At 42.2% G+C, this 22,454-nt stretch overlaps 1 protein-coding gene across 2 annotated transcripts in view; it reads left to right on the top strand.

Moving 5' to 3' along the window:
* The window catches only part of LOC126427063 (ankyrin-3-like), a 92,102-nt gene that overhangs the window by 12,903 nt on the left and 56,745 nt on the right, over positions 1 to 22,454 (top strand). For both annotated transcript variants that reach the window (XM_050089241.1, XM_050089242.1), the window contains exons 2-3: positions 8,702 to 8,871; positions 8,995 to 9,042. In XM_050089241.1, coding sequence (XP_049945198.1) covers positions 8,784 to 8,871; positions 8,995 to 9,042 — 136 coding nt within the window. In that variant the 5' untranslated portion in view covers positions 8,702 to 8,783. The remainder of the gene's footprint in view (positions 1 to 8,701; positions 8,872 to 8,994; positions 9,043 to 22,454) is intronic.

Raw genomic sequence — 22,454 nt, 5'->3', positions numbered from 1 at the left:
TCTGTATATTGAGCAAGCAGTGAAGGAAACAAAACAAAAATTCGGAGTAGGTATTAAAATCCATCGAGAAGAAATAAAAACTTTGAGGTTCGCCGATGACATTGTAATTCTGTCAAAGACAACAAAAGACTTGGAAAAGCAGTTGAACGGAATGGATAGTGTCTTGAAAGGAGGATATAAGATGAACATCAACAATAGCAAAATGAGGATAATGGAATGTAGTCGAATGAAGTCGGGTGATGCTGAGGGAATTAGATTAGGAAGTGAGACACTTAAAGTAGTAAAGGAGTTTTGCTATTTGGGGAGCAAAATAACTGATGATGGTCAAAGTAGAGAGAATATAAAACGTAGACTGGCAATGGGAAGGATAGCGTTTCTGAAGAAGAGAAATTTGCTAACATCAAGTATAGATTTAAGTGTCAGGAAGTCGTTTCTGAAAGTATTTGTATGGAGTGTAGCCATGTATGGAAGTGAAACATGGACGATAAATAGTGTGGACAAGAAGAGAATAGAAGCTTTCGAAATGTGGTGGTACAGAAGAATGCTGAAAATTAGGTGGGTAGAGCACATAACTAATGAGGAGGTCTTGAATAGGATTTGGGAGAAGTTTGTGGCACAATTTGAGTAGAAGAAGGGATCGGTTGGTAGGACATGTTCTTATGCATCAAGGGATCACCAATTTAGTATTGGAGGGCATCGTGGAGGGTAAAAATCGTAGAAGGAGAGCAAAAGATGAATACACTAAGCAGATTCAGAAGGTTGCAGTAGGTACTGGGAGATGAAGAGGCTGGCACGGGATAGAGTAGCGTGGAGAGCTGCACCAAACCAGTCTCAGGACTGAAGACCACAGCAACAAGAACAATACAATTAGAAACTGAGAAGAGACAATTCCAAATCTAGGAACGCTTCGCTCCTGAAATGACATACGGTACATTGCTTCTAGAAGATGACAAAATTCTTTCACATACTCTAAATAGAAACAGATTGAGATTCTGTCAGATCCAGTGGCTATTCCTCTGTAGAGTGATTTCAGTAGTTTTTGTGCCCAATGGACGTTTATTTCGGCATATGTCATTCAGGCGTTCGCTTGACGAACTAAATAAGGAACCACTGTAAAATCTTCCTCAGAGAAACAATTTTGGAAAAAAGTGTAGTATGTCGGTTATCTCTGTCAACCCCCATTTCGATGCCGTAATGTGGGGACTTATCGCTTCAATATTTTCACTGACTTAACGGAAGGATGAAACTACTCAGCATTTTATTTGAACTCAGCAGAAGTAATGTATCTTTCCAATTCGTTGAATCATACAGCTTATTTTCTTTTGTCCACAGGACCTGCTGAGCAGTAGAATTGAATTGCTTCATTAAATAATTTCTTTTTCCTATTTTAGAGTTCTGTACTGTGAGTAGAAAACTTCGTATTACGCTACTGTCAAAAGAATTTGCGAATTTACGTATAACAAAACTTTCGGTTCGGTTTTCAATGGAGATAAATCCTAAACTGTAAATTTTATTAGCAAGTGAGTCTCCTCCATGTCTTCTGGCAGTGGTGTCTGGACGTCGCAAGGCCGGAATATCAGACCCACACTACGGGCTGGCTCTCCTTTATGTGTCACAGAGGTTGGTCGCAAACTGGCGTTTTAATGCACCGGTACTCAGATAAGAAATGATTCACTTCTCAAGCAATTTATGAGCTATTTAGTGGAGTATTGAGAAATGGACTGAACAATCAAAACCGTAGGGCTAACGAAATCACCAACACAATCCGATTATAGGTCAACATTCATAAATATTTATTGATATTACTGAAATATCTGTGAATGTTGATCTCACTTCAGTGTGGATTCAAAGCAAAGTCATTAACATACAATCATAAATAAAGAACAGAAGTACAGCGTAAACGCAGAACATATGTTTGCAGATTTCCTTTTCCTCAAAACAGTAATTATCAAAACTATGTGCAAACATTTCAAGAAATTTCGACTCTTTGCTAAACACAATGCAAAACATCGTTCACTGCTCACATGCCACCAATAACATCAGCTATAGCAAAGTAATCTACACTGTGACAATTATTCAACTGTATGGAGAAAATCGCAAATTAGTCATAAACTGTCGGGCGTGCACTCCCTTTACTTAACACGTAAATTTCACTACAGATATTCGACTTTAGGTTATGAGAGGTTCGTTATGTCTGCCATCATTGGCGATGATGTGGTGCCCACGAATAGCGAAATTCTACACGGCCCGCTGAAGCGTCGGAACTTCGATGCTGAATGGTTGTTTTCAGTTAAGCAGTGGTCTTGGGGTTATTGCTGTACACCTTATATTTAATATAGCCGCACAATGTGGAGTCACATGTGTTCATATCCGGAGACTATGGCAGTCAATCAAGGCTCAGGCCGGGGGCCTCTGGGTACCCAAGATCCAGAATGCGGTCCCCAGAGTGCTTCTTCAGGACATCAGACACTCTCCTGCTTCGATGCTGTCGAGCTCCGTCTCGCTTGAACCACATCTTGTTGATATCAGGGTGATTTTGGATAATGGGGACGACATCATTTTCGAAAACCTTCACGTACCTTTCGGTAGTCACCGTGCCATCAAGAAATATCGCACCGATTACTACGTGACCAGTTGAGGATGGAGAGATTTCTCGATCGCGGAGTACGGATACTCAGTCCCGCAAATGCTCTTGTTTAGCTTATCGACGAACCGATGCAAATTAAACCGGGGTTTGTCACTAAAGCAAACCAAACGCATGCCGATTTTAATTCCCATCATGCCCCATGGCTAACCGCGTAGTTTTAACGTCCTAACGCAAACCGTTGACACGTTATGGCGATTTTATTTCATTCACTTCAATAATATTCACCCTGTAATTTCATTTCTGCCTTGATTCTCACTAGTACGAAGCTAAAGTTACAACAAGTTCTCCAAAATAAATCATCGAGACTTTATTTAGAGTATTCCAAATCCTGCACGAAGTAAAAGTGTGGGGCAGAGCTCAGTAAATTAAGGGAAGTCCAGCGCTCTGCACCCGCAAACAGTTCGCGTTAACTCGCCGACCAGATCACTGTTCAGATCTACCTCTCGTGAGATCAGCGGAACGGCACTCTGAGACAGAAAGCTGCCGAAACTCGAACGACGAAACACCAAATACCGAATGAACCGAAAGACGCAAAGAGAACACGCGCAGTGATCCACACCCTTCCACATTCTCTGTGGCATCGCCCATCACTGACTGGACGTTTAACACTGAGAAAGATTCATATTGAAGGCCGTCCCTCAAACGTACTTTACATTAAATTCCAAATCATTAAATTCAAAATAATCTCAAAGTTATCACAATGATCAGCTGTGTGGTATTACCTAATATATTAAGAATAATGTAAATCATATTTAGGTACGTTGTTCAGTACTCTCAAAAATTGTGCTACTTAAATATATACGATTAATGTGTGACTAATGTAAAAGGAGTGTTAATCTGCCATCTGTTCATTTCTTCTTTAAAACTTGAAGTGCACATTTTACTAACGCCGATTGGCATTTATGAATAAACCTAGTATGAAATTGTATTCAACATTAACTATGGTATTCATAATCGATTATGATTACCTATGCAACTGAGTAACTTAAACTACTATCTTATTTCGTTCAACTGTGGCTAATTCAGAATATTGTCACATTTACACAATCGTGCTGCCAGAAGACAGAGCAAGTTACATAAATGAAATCAGACTTCTTTTAGTGTTTATGACCGTCCTTAGCTTTGATTTGACTTCATATATGGTACGACACCTCGAAGAGCGAGCTAGTTATTAATTGTGAAAGGCCTATCGCAATATTCGTAATCAAAAGAATTCCTAAATGTTGCAATAAATATCGCAAAATTGTGATCCATGTTGTGGTGAGGTCATTTCTTCACGAAAATCTCTCTCATACCCTCGGTTTCATGATATGGTGTTTAGTAGAGTGTCGCGTTTCGAGCCACCGTCAGTTGCCGGCACTATACAGGCAACATCAAAAATAATCATCCTATACGGCACACCTATACTTCCGAAACTAATAAACAAATACAACTGATTTTGTTTTTTTATGAACGGGAAATTCAAATTTTTTTTTCATACCTTCTCATAGTTCTTCAATATGCCGGCCTTGAGACGTACGGCAAATGTCAATGCCGTGTTCAGATTGTTCCCATACTACAGCGAGCATGTCTTGAGTTACAGCTTCCGCAGCTGCTGTTACGAGATTTCTCAGTTAGTTCACTGTTGTTGGTAATGGAGGCACGTTAACAGAGTTTTTCATAGACCCTCGCAAGAAATAATCACATAGAGTCAGGTCTGGTGACGTTGGGTGCCAGTTATGTAAGGCTGAAACGTTTGGTACGATGTGAACGATCCATCGTTCAGTAATACTTTGACTTAAAAATTCCCGCACTTCCAGATGCCAGTGTGGCGGTGCCCCACCCTATTGGTAAATGGAGTCGTTCGAATCAGTCTCCAATTGTGGGATAGGAACGTTCTCAAGCATATCGAGATATGTACTTCCTGTAACAGTAATCTTGGAAAAAAAAAAAAGAAAAAGGAAAAAATGGGCCGTACACCTTTTACCGTGAAAGTGCATAAAACACATCCAATTTTGGAGAGTCGCTCTCATGTTGTACGACTTCATGTGTTTGTTCCGTACTCCATATTCTCACATTATGGCGGTTCCATTGAAATGGAATCTTGGCTCGTCACTAAACACTAAACGTGGCAGAAAACTGTCATTCTCCATCTTCCCAAGAGCGAAATTACAGAAATTCAAACGTTTATGATTGTCACCTTTACTAAAAGCTTGTATTAGCTGAATTTTGTATTTTTTCGTGTGTAAACGTCGAAGCAACACACGCCAGATGGACATCGGGGGCACGTTGAACTGTCGAGCTGCACGGCGAACGGATTTCTGACGACTTCTTGTGAAACTATGGCGAATGCGTTAGACGTCTGTGTCAGACACTCGGGGATGGCCCAGCGATTTGCCTTTACACAAAGAACCTGTTTCTGCGGATTGTTCATGCCACCGTCTAATGCTCTGTGCTGTAGGAGGATCCACACCATACCTAGTACGAAAGTCACGTCCAACGGTCATTACTGAACCGCACTGCGCGAAACGTAAAACACGAAACGCTTTCGGTTGTCCAGACACCATTTTTACTACAATTGAGGTGGGCGCTCACTCCTGCAAACAAGCGGGAACCATGTAAAGCTCGAGAGTTTGCTCTTTCCTTCAGTATGTTGTTCACGCACATATCTTAAATAGCATTATAGTTATGATGTTTTTGAAATGGGATTATACTTTTTCGTACAGAATTCGTTTGTTAGAGACCAGTTTCCCCAAGCACCACACTCGGAAGTACCCGCTGGAGAGGCCTTACCCTCCCAAGGCTCGTCTAGCCGGCTAACGCCACTGCTGTAGGCGAGACACGCCCACATCCTAGACCGAGCGAGGTGGCGCAGGGTTCAGCACACCAGAGTCGCATTCAGGAGGACGACGCTTCAACCCCGCGTCCAGCCAGCCTGATTTTGGTTTTCCGTGATTTCCCCAAATCACTCCAGGCAAATGCCGGGATGGCTCTTTTGAAAGGGCACAGCCGACTTCCTTCCCCCTCCGACCTCGCCGTCTGGCATCCTCCCTCACAACAACCCCCCAACCCCCCATCGTCCCCCCCCCCTCTCCACAGTAGCTCATCACGTATTGACATGCACACTACTGCCCATTAAAGTTGCTACACAACTAAGATGACGTGCTACAGAGGCGAAATTTAACCGACAGGAAGAGGATGCTGTGATATGCAAATGATTAGCTATTCAGAGTATTCACACAAAGTTGGCGCCGGTGGCGACACCTACAACGTGCTGACATGAGGAAAGTTTCCAACCAATTTCTCATACACAAACAGCAGTTGACCGGCGTTGCCTGGTGAAACGTTGTTGTGATGCCTCGTGTAAGGAGGAGAGATGCGTACCATCACGTTTCCGACCTTTTATAAAGGCCGGATTGCAACCTATCGCGATTGAGGTTTATCATATCGCGACATTACTGCTCGCGTTGGGCGACATCCAATGACTATGGAATCGGTGGGTTCAGGAGGGTAATACGGAAGGCCGTGCTGGATCCCAACGGCCTCGTATCACTAGCAGTCGAGATGACAAGCATCTTATCTGCACGGCTGTAACGTATCGTGCAGCCATGTCTCCATCCCTGAGTCAATAGATGGCTACTTTTGCAAGACAACAACTATCTGCACGAACAGTTCGACAACGTTAGCAGCAGCATGGACTATTAGCTCGGATACCATGGCTGCGGTTACCCTTAGCGCTGCATCACAGACAGGACCGCCTGCTATGGTATACTCAACGACGAACCTGGGTGCACGAATGGCAAAACGTCATTTGTTCTGATGAATCCAGGTTCTGTTTAGAGCATCATGATGGTCGCATCCGTGTTTGGCGACATCGCGGTGAACGCACATTGGATGCGTGTATTCGTCATCATCATACTGGCGTATGACCTGGCGTGATGGTATGGGGTGCCATTGGTTACACGAGTCGGTCACCTCTTGTTCGCACTGAGGCCACTTTGAAGAGTGGACGTTACATTTAAGGTGTGCTACGACCCGTGGCTCTACCCTTCATTCGATCCCTGCGAAACACTACATTTCAGCAGGATAATGCACGACCGCAGGTCCTGTACGGGTCTTTCTGGATACAGAAAATGTTCGACTGCTGAACTGACCAGCACATTCTCCTGATCTCTCACGAATTGAAAACGTCTGGTCAATGGTGGCCGAGCAACTGGCTCGTCACAATACGCCAGTCACTACTCTTGATGAACTGTGGTATCGTGTTGAAGCTGCATGGGCAGCTGTTCCTGTGCACGCCATCCAAGCTCGGTTTGACTCAATGCCCAGGCGTATCAAGGCCGTTATTACGACCATAGGTGGTTGTTCTGGGTACTGATTTCTCAGGATCTATGCACCCAAATTGCGTGAAAATGTAATCACATGTCAGTTCTAGTATAATACATTTGTCCAATGAATACCCGTTTATCATTTGCACTTCTTCTTGGTGTAGCAATTTAAATGCCAGTGGTGTACTATAGTTTCATTTGAAAAAGAGAAGTTCATCCCCGTCTCCTGCAATGAATATGAGTATGACAACGGACTATACGTCGCTCATACAGCAGTCTCTCTCATTTAATCAGGTGCAAACATCATAAAGATCTCTTAAATGCTTTCAAAAGTTTTTGCAGTAAACAGTTCAGCTGATCAGCCAGTATACAGATTGATTTACGAGGATATGCAGGTATTTTAATATGTTATTCTATTAGTAAAACTAAAGAAAAAAGTTCATATAAACAGAGATACGCAAAAGTTTAGTTACGGAGTTACGGCTAACAAAAGATTTTGCCTGAAATTTAGCTACTTAGCTAAGATAAAGCCATCACGAAACTGTACAAGTTTAAAATAAAGCACTGTGTCATTCATTTTGTTGTTATTGATATGGTGAATCTAATAAAACATTTTTCCAGGACGTCTAACTGGCGAGAAGTACTTACAATTCCTTCAAGGAGAAATGCTCCGCATGCTCGAAGATCTTCCACTTGCTACGCGACTGTAAATGCATTTCCAACACGACCGCGCGCCTCCACATCCACCAACCCGTCACTACACATTTAAATGAACATTTTCCCCAGAAATAGATTGGTCGAAGTGCTAAACGTCTGTGGCCACTCAGATCGACCGATTTAACACCAATGCATTTTTGTGTATGGGGATGAGTGAAGACATAGTTTATGAGGACAGAGTCAATAGACGTGAGGCATTGCTTGTTCTCGTTGTGAGCGCAACGGACGAAATTAAGAACAAGCCTGTGAAACTGAAACGAGCAACGAAATCTGTTCATACACGTGCAGCTAAATGCATTGAATTCAGTGGAGACATTTTTAAACATTTATTGTGAATGTATTATGAAATTGTATGTACACTGTACAATTCCCTTAACACTGAGCTTTGTTTTTTCCGGTTTAACATGAATTCAAGTTTGCTATGATATTAAAAAAAGCAGATAATCTGACACCTTCATACAGATTCAGTTAACGTTATTACCATCATTTTTTCCAAAATTAATTTCTCTGCAACTTCTTTTAAAAACTTTAGGCAGTTGTCTGTAATTTAAAAAAACCAAAATTGGGGCAAGTAATAAATTAAAAATTTTACGAAACTACTTATTTGCTTCTATTGATGTTCTGGAAAACTACTGCAGATACACATGTGGGGCATGTTTTATTATATTCACCAGACCAATAACCACAAAATAAATGGAAATCGTGCTTTACTGTAACCTCGTTCAGTTTTGCGATGGCTTCATATTAGCAAAGTTGCTAAAGTTCAGGCAAAATCGTTTATTAGCCGTAACTTGGTAACTAAGCATTTGCGGATCTATGTTTACTTGAACTTTTCTCTTTAGTTTCACTTGTAGAATAACATATTAAAATATTTGCATCTCTTCGTGAATCACACTGTATATTCGGAACAACGGAGTGGCATCCACCTTGTAAAATGGTGTGATTCAATTTAATTTACGCTACTTTATTTACTAGACAGGTAGTGGCAAAAAAATGTGTTTTGTGGTTACACTTGTTCGTAAAATTTCAGGTTGTTCAGCAGACTGCAAGTTTGGTGAAGTTATTTTGAGAGAAAAGTTCCCTACTTGGCTCGACACCCTCGTCCTTCCACCATGTTCTGCAAAAGTTTTAGTTGGTTCATCAGCATTTTTGTGGCGGTGGCCATATTTACTGGCTTCTGTCACCCAGTTCCTGTTACAGGTAAAAATGTTACTTTGTTCGATTCATAAGAGTCTGAGTATGATAATGGATAACAATTTATTGTGAAATAATGAACAATAAGTTTAATTTTTTTATTGAGATTTTTGCGAATTTCTTTTTCAGAATCCTATACCGGAGTCACCTTGCATACTTTAACAACCGACAACTCAGGTAAGTGTTTGATCCATTGCTGCTACAGACACCTCATGGCCCACGGGGTTCATTTGGTGCTATTTTATTTAATCACGGCAGTCTTATCTGGTGGTCTGAGACGTCCACGAAGGCGCCGTGGGGCGGCGGTCATATTCAAACACAGTGGATTGCTACTTGAATATATCGAGCTTTTATTTTTAAAACAGAGATAGATGATGTAAAATAATTGTTCACTAATTTCATTTTAATAATGTGATATCTCATTTGTTCAGAATCCTGTCTCGTCCAAGGGTCACACAAACTTGTATTCAGTACTGTTCATTGCTCCTGGATGACAGGCAATACGTACGTCCCACGCTACTGCTTTGCCAGTAGCATAACACCCGTGGTATACGCCGGAGTGACCTTGTTCGGGTATTTACTTTGTGTCACGTTGCAGACATAAGGATACTGCGAGCGAACTTCGCAACATCATTGGGTATCAGTGTATCATCGCTTTTGGTGTTCTACAAAGCTCCAGTTCGAATGCCATTTAGTCATCACGTAGCGTATACAGGATGGTTTTTACCACCGTATACAGACTCTAGGGATTGATCGATGAGAGGATACGGAACAAAAAGGTCTAATGAATTTATGTTTGGAAACGCATGGTTTCCACACCAGACACAAATTATACATACAGTGTTACAAAGACTGCTGTCTAATACTCGCTGTACCACGCAGCGACAGGTACAGCACGTAATGAAAATGGTTTCCGTGTGCCTCAACGCATGTGTGTATACGCGCAGTAGCGTGCTCCGTCTGTCACGTTCAAATCGGCCAGGCTGCATACGAACAGCGTCATAGGCAGGATGAATACGCTGCTCCAGTGTCTCCACATCTGCAATGTCCTCTGCGTACACGATACTTCTGAGGTGGCCCCATAACCAGAAATCGCACGGATTGAGATGCAGTGAACGAGCAGGCCATGCAACTGGACCCTCTCGTCCGATCCTTCAACCTGGGAAGACACGTTTGAGATGCATCCTGACGTTAATGGCGAAGTGGGCTGGAGCACCATCATAACACAACCATTAGAATCATCAATGGCACTTCTTACAGCAAGACGCCCGTAAGAAACGCCGATAGTTCCCGTCTGTTAGGTGACGTGGAAGGAAGACAGGTCCCAAAATACGATCGCAAATTATCCCAGCCCAGCCATTCCGGCTGCTCCGATGCTGATGATTCGCTGTCAGCGTACCACAGGGGTTCTGCATACTATCCCACCGATGACTGTTATGAAAGTTGAAGATGCCACTCCACGTAAGGCTGGCCTCATCGTTGAATAGGATGGATGACACAAATCCTGCAATCATGGTTGCCTGGTGAAGCAACCGACGACAAAACTGCTGCCGACGTGGAAAGTCTGTCGCTAGTAACCCCTTCACACACTCTAACTGATAAGGGTAGTAACAATCGTCATGGAGAATGTTCTGCACGGTCGTCTGGCTTACCCTGTACAGGCCGGTCCATTGCCTGGTACTGACAGTTTTAATCACATTTTATTCCATGTCTAGTGTCTCTTCATTTCGGGTACGTCCTTCATGATTTCCTGCATGTTAGGTCATGACGTGCGAGAAACAGTACGACCCTCTAGGAGGAAAAAATGCATTCTAAAGTATGGCTGCGTGGTATTGCACTGCAGCTTCTGTAACAAAGTATGATGAAATAAATGGTCTCTGTCATGGGAACCATGCGTTTCTGGAGATAATTAGAACATATTTGTTCCTTATCATCTCATTGATCAACCCCTAGTGTTTTTAGATCGTAGAAAAAAATCACCTAGTATCTTCCATAGACCCTTACACTGATAAAAGCACTCTGTCTACCGAAGGTAATAGTAAAATTTTCAAAGAGGGTTACCAACGCGCCTTTAGTTGCATTATGCTGCACACTGTACGTCTTTTTTTTTTTTAGAGACGTACTGATGTTGCAGACTTCATCTTTCACACGCAAGTGCCAAATGTGACACGAAACCAGCAAAATGGAGAATCCGGCAGTTCCCTTGGCTACTTAATCATAATTTCGTATACAAGCCAACTTCCGCTATTTCCTTCGTGTCCGAGTAAAACCAGATGTGTCAGATAAATTCGCCTCTAAAAGTCACGTCCTAACACTTCATATCAATTTTAAACAAGTTATTCGTGTTAACTGTATCAAAATCCGTGTTTGTGTCGCACTATATTCCGTATTTTCGTACGCTGTGTGCCATGAGAAACGAATTTTGTGCTATAGCATCCGTTACGAGCAGCATTTATCCTCTATAAAAATTCCGGAGTAGCAATCTCATTCAATGATACGTTTATCCCATCATTCATTGTATATCAACGCGAATAAATATAAATTTTTGAGAATTTTAATAAGTTACCAGCGATGAGAATTACGTATGTCGTAGAAAATCAGTACTTTTGTAGCGCTTGTTGTAAGTTGCATGTCGTGTTCCATTGTCTGTATTCACCGCAAAGTAATTATTATCTTGATTTTGTTTTCGACTACAGTCTCTAAAAAAATTCAGGAGATTAGTAGCGTTTATAGAAGGTGATACTGAGGCTGTAAAGGAAACATCGATTTCAGTACGGACTGCTTCAGATATTAACGGTAACTGGTCATACTTGGAGGTTAACTGGTCCAGAGTATAAAAATGATTCTCTAGGCTTAATTTAATGACGTTTACTATTCTGTAAGACATTACACCAGCCACACTGCAGCCCTACTATGAACACTCTCCTCGAACGTGGGAAGAGTAAGCTGGCGTTCATAAGCTAAGATCAGCCGCCTGCAAGCTGCTGTGCGTGGCTGTTTCGGGAGAGTTACCAACAGTCATGTATCCGATATACCACAGGTACCTGAGTTACTACCATATCTTGGTGTCACTTCTACACGAGGTACATGGTCTGTCACCGTTCATGCACTTGGCTGTGAGCGGTCTGCTAGTGGTAGTACTAGGCTGCATGGAGGGTGGAGGCAGGGACCGGGGAGGAGTCATCACGTGGTACTCATCACCATAACCAACAAATAGGAGGTGCAGGCTTCCACTGAAATCGAAACTGAGTCAGTGAGACTGACTTCAGCTGTTGAGTAACATGGTATGTGCTGTGTCAAGAAGAGGCAAACATAAAAGGATAGGATCTATTAACAGCAGGAAGTTCAAATGTATGGCAAGTGAATGTATCCCTTAGGGAAATGCAAAAAGCGATGTGAGGGAACACAAAGTGCACTCAGTGTGTATGGGTGGGAGCCTTATTCAGCATTCTACAGAGGCCATTAAGTCAGCCGCTGAGAGAGCAGCGCGCTACCAGCTGCTGACTGTGCTCTGCGGCCACACTTGGATCATTCAAATGGCAGAGAAGGTTGACAAAGCTGGCCTCATCTAATTTTAGTGAGACTCACAATTTGCTGCAGTGCAAAACTGGTCGTGCATCCCACGTTCTGAATCGAATGGAACGACTGACTCAGTGTTCGAAGGTTCTGTGACAAAGCAGCCTGAAAATTCTTGGACTTGCATCAAGGGGTTGAGTACTGTATGGACACCCTAAATGGGTCAGGTGTGTGGTACACATCAGAGGCTGCTGCTCAGGTAGCTGTTTGGGTGTGGAGTGTACATGTTTTTAGATTAGACTACTCTTCATCCAGTCCAGATAACGATAGGGACCTGAAAGTGTCAGTAATAATTCCAAAGAAGTGTCACATACTTGCAAGAGTATTAGAGTTCAAATGACTAACTTCCGAAGCACTGATATCAACGTGCCAGGGTTTGAAGCTGCCCCAGTACAGCTCACATAATACCCGGTACAGGAAGTTGGTGAAAACGCGGAATGGACAACAGTGAGACACTGATAAAACTTTCAACCTGTATCGAAAATATACACTCAGATAGTATGGCATTTGCCGCAGGTCACAAACAAATTGTACCAACCAAAACAGAAACATAAATTGCGTGTGAGGCTTTCTGGGAAAGACTCAGTATCATGGTGGGCATTAATTTGGAATACGGTTCCTCTGTCAACTTCTAGACCTACTCCAGATGCAACCAAAAATTATGCAGAAGGCTAAATCACTGTTATATAAGTTTCCAAGTCACTCTCTCATTGTTGAAATAGATGTTAATTGTGCAACAATCTACTGGTTAAATGACAGTTCAGTAAGGGGTGGTTCTAGGCGCGCAGTCCGGAACCGTGCGACTGCTACGGTCGCAGGTTCGCATCCTGCCTTGGGCATGGATGTGTGTGATGTCCTTAGGTTAGTTGGGTTTAAGTAGTTCTAAGTTCTAGGGGACTGATGACCACAGCAGTTGAGTCCCATAGTGCTCAGAGCCATTTGAACCATTTTATGAAGTAAGGGGTGGGGGAGACAAGACTTCTGGTGAAACATTTCTAAATGAGTTGTCTGATGATTACCTAAAACAGTCTGTTTGGGAGCCCACTCATGATGTTGCGCCTGATAGTTTCAAAATGACCATACCTCTTTGAGGAAGCTCACACAGAAACTAGTATCAATGACCATGATTTACAACGTGCAAGTGGCCACTAAAACAAGTAGCAGAATACATATATGTTCAGCAAACAGGATAAAGAAGCAATTGTGACCTATTTGAATACAAAACTCGAAATATTTAGCTCTTGAGAACAACATGTAGAAAAATTGTGGTTGAGGTTTACAAGAACAGTCAGCTGTGCACTTTGTACGTATGTAGAGCAGTTCATGATAAGAGGGATACTCCACAGTCTGCAGTCATTTTAAAGAAACATCTAAAGAAAAAGAAACAACTGGTCAATGAATGCTAGGCAAAACGTAGCCCTACATGTAGGATCATGCTAAATGTATTTGGCTGATGAGAGAAAATTCCGTCCAATCTACTAAGCCTACTGACTCAGAGACAGGCACAGCAAAAAGACACTCATAATTAAATAAACACTGTATTTCGTGGTGGAATGACGGTTATGTAGTGCTGGATGGGAACAGGGCACCTTGCTGGATGGGTGAGGACAGTGACTGACAAAGGTTCCCACAACCTGCCTGGTGTCCTCCTTTGTTGGTCACTGCCCTCACCCATCCAGCAAGGTGCCCTGTTCCCATTCCAACACAACCCAGCCATCATGCTACCACCACCCCAGTCTTTTTATTTCTCTACTTTTCTGCTACTTCCCCTCCCTCCACACCATTCTGCTGCCCTCTGTCTAACGTGTAGCACTGCACTGTCCACCACCCCACCATCCTGCTGCTCCTCCTCTCCCCACACCCAGTCGCCACTCCCACCGTACACTCGCGCTGCTAGTCACAATGTGGTTTCAGTTGCCTGAGACTGCAGTCGTGTGTGTGAGTTGCGTTTGCTCTTGCGTTTCCATGCGCGCGTTTGTGTTTGTGTATGTGTGCGCGGGGGGGGGGGGGGGGTGAACGTGTATGCATGTCTGGCATCTATTGTTGACAAACGCCTTATTGGCCAAAAGCTTTAATTCTGAGAGTTTTTTGATGTGCCTATCTGCAACTCAGCATTTCCGTTCTATGGAGAGTTGCAAGTTTCCTTTTCTTAATATTGTCACATTCCATCCTGGATTTTTCATAATTTGCTTCCGGCTAAGACTATTGTAATAAAATAGGACGGATCTCTCATAAAACCAAGGAAATTCCGGTACTATGTAAAGCTGGTACCAAAATTAGTGTTCAGACACTTGTAGACTGGGTAATGACAGCAATTAAGAATAGCAAAACAAAATCAGAAACTCTGAATTAGTTTTCCGAAATGTTTTTTTAGAGATGGTACTGTGGGCTATTTCTCCAATTCGTGACAATGGCAGATATAGATGTAGAATTAATGTCACTAGTGTTGAGAAACAGCTGAAATTGAACAAGGCTCCAGAGCCTGATGGACTCTCTATCAGATCCTACACCGAATTTGCGACTAAGTTAGCCCCCCTCTTAACCAAAATCCTCGTACAAATAACACAATGGTAAATTGTAAATCTCTATCACAAATAACAATGTCCAGTAGTTGGGAGAAGTCCGAGGAGACACCCATCAAGTAGAGGGGCTGCAGGAGTCATTCACAAAACTACCATATAATATCCTTGCCATCCATTTGTTATAGGATTCTTGAACATATTCTGAGCTCAAAGGTAATGAGGTTCTTTGAATAGAAGGACATCATTGTCAATCAGTATGGATTTCAAACATAGTGACATTTCCTTCATGACATCCTTAAAGCCATAATCGAGACAGTACGATAAATTCAGTAATTTCGGATTTTCGATAAAATCATTTGACTCAGTACCATAACCACACTTATTACCAAAAGTAAGATCATATGGCGTATGATGCGAAATTTGTGGCTTAACTGAGGATTTATTTGCTAGGGAGGACTCAGCGTGTTACCTTCAAAGCAGAGAAATTGGTGTGGACAATGTAAGTGTATTGGGACTCACAGGTTCTGTTATATATTAATCGTCTTGCAGCAATTTAATAGTTTTAGAATTTTCGTGGATGATGCAGTTATCTATAATGATGTACTATCTGAAGAATTCTGCACAAATATTGAGTAGGATCTTGATTTAAAAAAATTATAGTCACCAATGAAAGAGTACAGCTGGTACCAGTTAATTCCTACAAATCTCTGGGTGTTACAATTTGGGACATCAAACGGAACGATGATGCGCCCTCAGTTGGAGATAAGACGGGTGGAAGGCTTCGGTTCATTGGTAGAATACTAGGGTGTTGGAATCAGTCCACAGAGATGATTGTTTACAATTGTCTAATGTGACGATACCGAGAATAGTGCTCTAGTGTGTAGGAGCCGTATCAAATAGGACTGGCAGCAGGTATTGCAAACACGTAGAGAAGAGCGACACCAACATTCAGTGCTTCTTTGATCCATGAAGAAACTGAACTGGCACACTTTGAAGATAGACGGCAACTATTCCGATAAAGGCCACTCTGAAAGTTTCAAGTAGCTGCTCTACACCTCCCACACAACCCACCACTTATCGCTCTCACAGGTGTCGTGAGGATGAAATTAGCAGACTTACAGGACGCACAGAGGTAATTTAAACAATCATGCCCAAGCTCCATATGTGACTGGAATGTGAAGAAGCCCTGATAACTGATACATTAGGAGGTACCCTCTGCCATGCACTTCAAAGTGGTTTGCAGAGTATGGATGCAGATGTATAAGTAGATGAACAGAGTTGATGGGGTTATCGAACAGAAAATGTAAGATTTGTGTTTGAGAAATAACTTCCCTTTTTCTTAAGCGTCTAAATTCAGTGGAGAGTGGGTTAAAATTAAAAGCTATTAGTTTCTAATATCTCCGTTAATCAATGGCCGATTTTTCAGTCCATTGTGGATCCCACTATTCTGGTTTACGAGAAAATTTGCTGTCACGCATACTTGAGAACCCTACATGACGGTTTAAAGCGAGCTGTCGTAGCGATCACTTTTTGATGTGCTCCCGTGTGTTGACTGTGTTGCGTGTTTGACGATTCGCACTCTACACGTTCTTATAAGTCTTTTGGTACTTGTAGCGTCGTTACTGTAGAGGAGGAGCGTATAGTGTGAGGTCCACACCTCAGCCTAGCCACACCTTCAAGATCGTAGTCATCGTCAGTTAACCTCACAGATCGCCGATCCTTCTGACACTGTCCTGGTCATACCGCCACCCTAACAGCTTCATTCTTGACACCAGTGCAGCAGGCCATTAGCAGCAGAAGGGCAGGCCATATTACTAAAATGACCTGTGCCGACTCTCTAATACTGTCCCAGACTGTGAGGTACCGGGTTCAGATCCCCTTCTGCTGTTGGCACAGTGCTGAAATACGGAGAATACTCTCGGGGTCATCCCCCGACCCCCCCTTCCCTCACCTCCCCACGACACATTTGCGCGGTCAGGTGTCTACAGTGTGAGTCACTAACTATTGCCACCAAGAATAACTTGAAAAGTGTGATAGAACCTGAAACGTTTGTGGGACAAAGGGTGCATGGGACGATGGGAGCGATAATATGACGTTGGTTTTTTGTTGCTTGGTGGAGTCGTGTCAGAGATATGAAGGTCAATTTTGTTTTTTTAAATAACATGCTACAGTTTGGTACTTATTTTATGATAGCGGCTATCGAGACGAATCCAATGACGTGTAAGTTCTTTGAAGGTCAACAGGGTCACAAAGGTAGCATGAACGTCAATTTACAGAAGGTGTCCGAATGGCTCCAACCTTCTTATCATGGACTGAGTGGTATTCGTCATCACATCAGCACTTATGAAAGCACCATCTCTGACATTTCTCTCTTGAATATCGTAGGTGTAGTAGGAACGTCTTTATAAATAATGTCTTTTACGAATCCACATAAGAAAAAAATCCAGAAGTGTCAGGTCTGGCGAATGAATCTGCAACGACACATCTCCTACGCGGCCAATCCAACAATTTGGGATTGTCCCTGCAGATCATTTTTAGCCATCAGCGAAAAATGTGCCGGACACCCATCTTTTTGATACCACATTCTGTTCCTCGTTCCTAAAGGTATTTCTTCCAATAACAGACCTAATGTTCCTTGCAGGAAGGTGGTGTACTTCCTACCATTAAGATTTCCTTGGATGAGTAGGGGCCTATAATTCTGTCCTCCAGCATCCCACACTATAGATTCACAAACCACGGTTTTTGGTGTGCAACTTGCCACTGCCAACATGAATTTTCAGTTGCTCACTAATGCATGTTATTCAGATTAACATTTCCATGAATGTAGCCTCGTCAGTAAATAAAATCAAATTAATAAATCTGTCATCCCTCTGAATATGTAGTTGAGCCCGCCGGCAGAATTCAATGCGACGCATACAATCGGTAGCAGTTAATTCTTGGTGGAGACTGTTATGGTAAGGATGATATTTATGTAGATGCAGAACACGAACAACACTACTCTAGCTCATGGCAGATTCCCTTGTGATTTGACGTGATCTAACGAAAGGATCTCGAACCAAAGTGGCAAGAGTACCAAGTTCCGTTTCCTAGTTAGTAACTTTCCTTTGCCAGATATGCTTCCGATACGTTCAATATCCAGTTGTTCTCAATTTATGATACACATATTTAAATGTACGTCGTATAGGGTGAGTCGGTTAATGATATCTTTCAGCATATAAGTCTCTATTTCTCACTGAATTTCGTTGGCACTCGCCGTAAATGAGAAACATATCGACTTGTTCTTCGAAGGAATACATCATACACATTCGCTTGATTCGACGATATTAGTGCTGTATTGCGAAACCGTTGAATGGTGTTTACATGTGAAAGGCACGTTAGATGGATATACCATATGCGGCGAATATTTACTATTTGCACGATATACGAGAAAGAGTTGTCAGATTATGTGCTTCTCTAAGTGGTGATGTGGTAAGGAATACCAGTCAATCCATGATAAGAAGATTGCAGCAATGCATTGATACCGATGGTCATCACTTGGAACACCTTCTGTAAATGGACGTTCATGCCACCTTTGACCTTCAAAGACCTTACTCTTACACCATCATTGCATTCGTCTCGATAGTCGTTATCAGAAAACAAATACCAAACGATAGAATCCCATTTAAAAAAAAAAAAACAAAGTTGACCTTCATATTTCTGACACGACCCTATCTACCAACAAGAAACGAACGTCATATTGTAGCCCCCGTTGTCCCATGCAACATTTGTCCCACAAACTGTTTAGCTACTGTCATACTTCCGGAGTTACTCTAGGTCACATCAGTTAGTGACTCTCCCTGTACATACGGTACAGTTGATCTGATGCATGCCCATACTTCCTCCTCGTAGATAACTTCGATAAGAATAACGGTAAACGCAGTAACATTTTTCTGGGTTTGTGACTGCATTGTCAGTATATAAAACTGCTGGCGTTTCGGTCACTATTGCATATGTCCTTCTTCAGGGTGTTTTTGTTTACAAAACATTAAACCAAAGCATACTGAAGAAGGTCACTTGCAACAGTGACAGAAACGTCGGTGATTTTACAATGCAGTCACAAACCCAGAAAAATTTTACTGGCTGTGACAATGGCTGCGGAAGACTACGGCTATATTTAACATTGTTAAACTCCATCTGGTGTCACTGGCCAAGCTGTTGCATGCCTATAGCTCTCATTTAAAGCGCGACATTATCAACATTAGCCTGCCAGGCAGAAACAGAGTTAATATAAGACTGAAGTCCGCTGTGGCTGCCAGTAGAGTCGTCCGCTCTCAAATTTCGCTGTATGTACCGCCAACTTCCTGCTTCATACATAGCGCATTATTCGCCATGTTGGTGTTAACTCGACAGACAAGCAGATAGGCGACGAAATGCAGAGCCTGTACCATATCGTAAGCACCAAATGCTAAATCAACAAACATCATTTAAATCCCCAATTAAATGTGCTGCTTCCAGTCTGCGTGGTAATTTTTCGATCACAAACTACCCTCACATGTTGCTGTCTTGGGGACCGACCATTCTGTCGAACCTGTTTGTCTGTATTTGTCTTGCATATTATGTAACTTCTTTGCTCGTTTCTACTTAATACGGCTTCTGTATGCAAAGCTCTTTAATGTAACAACGACCCAGCATTGAAATCACTCGAAGACAACTTAAGCAGTTGGAGAGACGAGATTATAGGAGAGGTGGTGCGCATATGTGGCTATTCATCCAAGTAGCGTTCCATACCCGAAAACGGTGGTTGAGCCTTATGCAACCTGACTAATGCACATTTTCGTCAACTGTGTCGGTGGAACATTTTACAAAAACAAGAAAACGCCACACAACGACTGTGTAAATGTGGAATCCCAGTTTGTTTTTGCCGTATAAAAGAAATGTATACTTCTCTTTCAGCTCTAAAAATTAGCCAAAGCTAATTCATAATATTTTAGCAATGAATGTAATATTCTGAAACACAAAATCTAAATACGTTAAAAATCAAAAAACATTTTCTGCTTGCACAACAACTCATTAATTTTTCAAGATGTGTGGGTAATGTGCTAACGCCTTAAAATTGTGGGAAACTGACTATTTCAAACGAAAACTATTGAAAATATTAGAAACTAATTTATTTTATATTGAATTTAGATTAGAGAAAAATATTTTTAAACGAAACAGTAATAGAAAAATGCTTCAAATGCGAAGTTCACTTACAAAATTCGCATATGTTAATATCTCCTTCATTTTCGGCACGCAGGGGTGACTCCACTCCTCACGCACTACACATTTAATCTACAGTTCTCCCTGAACGTCTCTGGAAAATCCGCCTCCACAAAAAACACAAATGGCATCTTCTTCAGTAGGTTTTTTTCCCCAACTGGGAGATCCAAATCTGACTCGCCTGAAGAGACATTTGGTGCATTGGGCTCTTCAACTGAATCCTCAGATAACTTAAGCCGTTTTCTGCATGGTTTTCTGGGAGGAGCTTCACGTTTTTTCTTGCTTTTGGCAGGTGCCTCAGGAAGCTTCTGTTTCCCTTCATTAAGGGGTCTTCAGGGCGTGTTTTATAAGGCGAAGATGTCAAAACAGCTCTGTTGTAAACCTTCCTCTTTATAGGAGGGATTGGCGTGATGTCTTGTGCAGACACACCCGTGTTTGATGAGGTAGTTGACAACGATGTTAACCATCTGTTTTCTCTTTGGCCATCTTCACTTGGGCTGTCAGTTGTCACAGGTTTGAATGCGTTTTGAGTGTCTTCTTGTCTGAGGTCATCACTTCCACCTGGAGATACTGAATTCTCATCAGGTCCTCTCACACTTCTGGCCTCATCTAAAGTCGACGTTACAGCTATAAAGTCGATTTATGCAAAAACAGTCCTGTCACATAGGAAAATTCCAGTCTCCAAAAATCATTTTACAGCAGTAGAGCCAGTCTGGCACTTTAGGTAGGCTTTCCCAAACAACACAGATATGTCATATGGTCCTAAGGGCCGGCTACTGTGCCGCAACCATTGACGAACAAAGCGTAATAGGTTTTTAGAGTGCCCATAAAGGTCTTATCAAGTGGCTAAATTTTATGAGAGGTGTGAGGCGGAATGCTTACCATTGTAACATGGTTCTCCCTTGAACGTTCTATAATTTGAAGGTTTCTGGCATAACTGTTATGCCCATCAAGAATTAACAGCACAGAAGATTCTTTTGAGGGATGTGCCTTAGAGCCGGCTGGTGTGACCGCGCGGTTCTAGGAGCTTCAGTCTGGAACCGCGTGACCGCTATGGTCGCAGGTTCGAATCCTGCCTCGGGTATGGATGTGTGTGTGTGATGTCCTTAGGTTAGTTAGGTTTAAGTAAGTCTAAGTTCTAGGGGACTGATGACCACAGATGTTAAGTCCCAAAGTGCTCAGAGCCATTTGAACCTTTTTTTTTTTTGTGCCTTAGAAATGAAGTTGTCAAACCACTCTGAGAAGTGCTCAGTTTGAATCCAGCCTGAAGGATGGCATTTACCAATTACCCTTAGGGCTATTATAGTCTTAATCATGTTTTCAGCATCTCACTTCTTCACAATAACTCTTGGTTTCCCATCAGTTAGCTTTCGTGGCATCTAGAAACAGACGCCAAACGTATTAGAAGTAAAGTATTTGATGTTGGTATTGAGGAGACGTTTCCACAATGCCATCCTATGTATGCTTCCACATTACCTACACAATCGCTATTTTGAATTTCGGTAGATTACATTAAGCAACTATCCATTTAAGGTTGACAAACGACTGCTGAAACCTTCTACGCACCTCCCTTTATAAGCTATCAGATGTAAAGGTAGATAACTACAAAGTATGTAGATAAATATAATACCACAACTTACCTCGAAAAAGGTTTAGAAAATGCACGAACGTGAAGTGCATCATTGTCACAGCGTCTGTTGCTCAACTGACTGCTAACCCTCCACCATGAGAAATAGGAACTATTGCAACAATTTCTGGCTGCCCTACTAGAGTACAACACTCTGCAGGCCAGGTACTAGACGTTTCCACATTACCCATACGCTTCCACAGTTGCACCCCTACCTCTATATATGAACGTTTCTTTATTTGTCCCTCCTTCGATTCTATACCAATCGATTATTTGCAATTAAACTTTGCTGATATGTTGTGTGTCAACAAATGGAGGCTTTTGAATTGTATTAAAGTTGTTTAAGGAAAATCTAGAAACTGTAAGTGTCGAGAATAGAACACGCCAAGAAAAAACAAGAGCAATTATTGATAAAAGTGAAGGAAACATTTTAGCAGAAGTAACACACAATGCAAATGTAGCTGAGACGCATCTCGGAAGTTGCCAACTTGCAACTGAATGCAAGTGGCGGCAGGCGAAAACGCTATCCGTCTGTGCAGGTGCGCCAACATTGAGGCGTTACCATAGACGTCTACTAAAATTTTATTTTCGAATATGTGGTGCGCTGTCCTTTCAACATATTTGTG

This window comes from Schistocerca serialis, chromosome 11, assembly GCF_023864345.2.
Source record: "Schistocerca serialis cubense isolate TAMUIC-IGC-003099 chromosome 11, iqSchSeri2.2, whole genome shotgun sequence".
Classification (NCBI taxonomy): domain Eukaryota; kingdom Metazoa; phylum Arthropoda; class Insecta; order Orthoptera; family Acrididae; genus Schistocerca; species Schistocerca serialis.
Note: the sequence above shows the minus strand (reverse complement) of the source record. Positions and strands in the feature narration are given on the sequence as shown.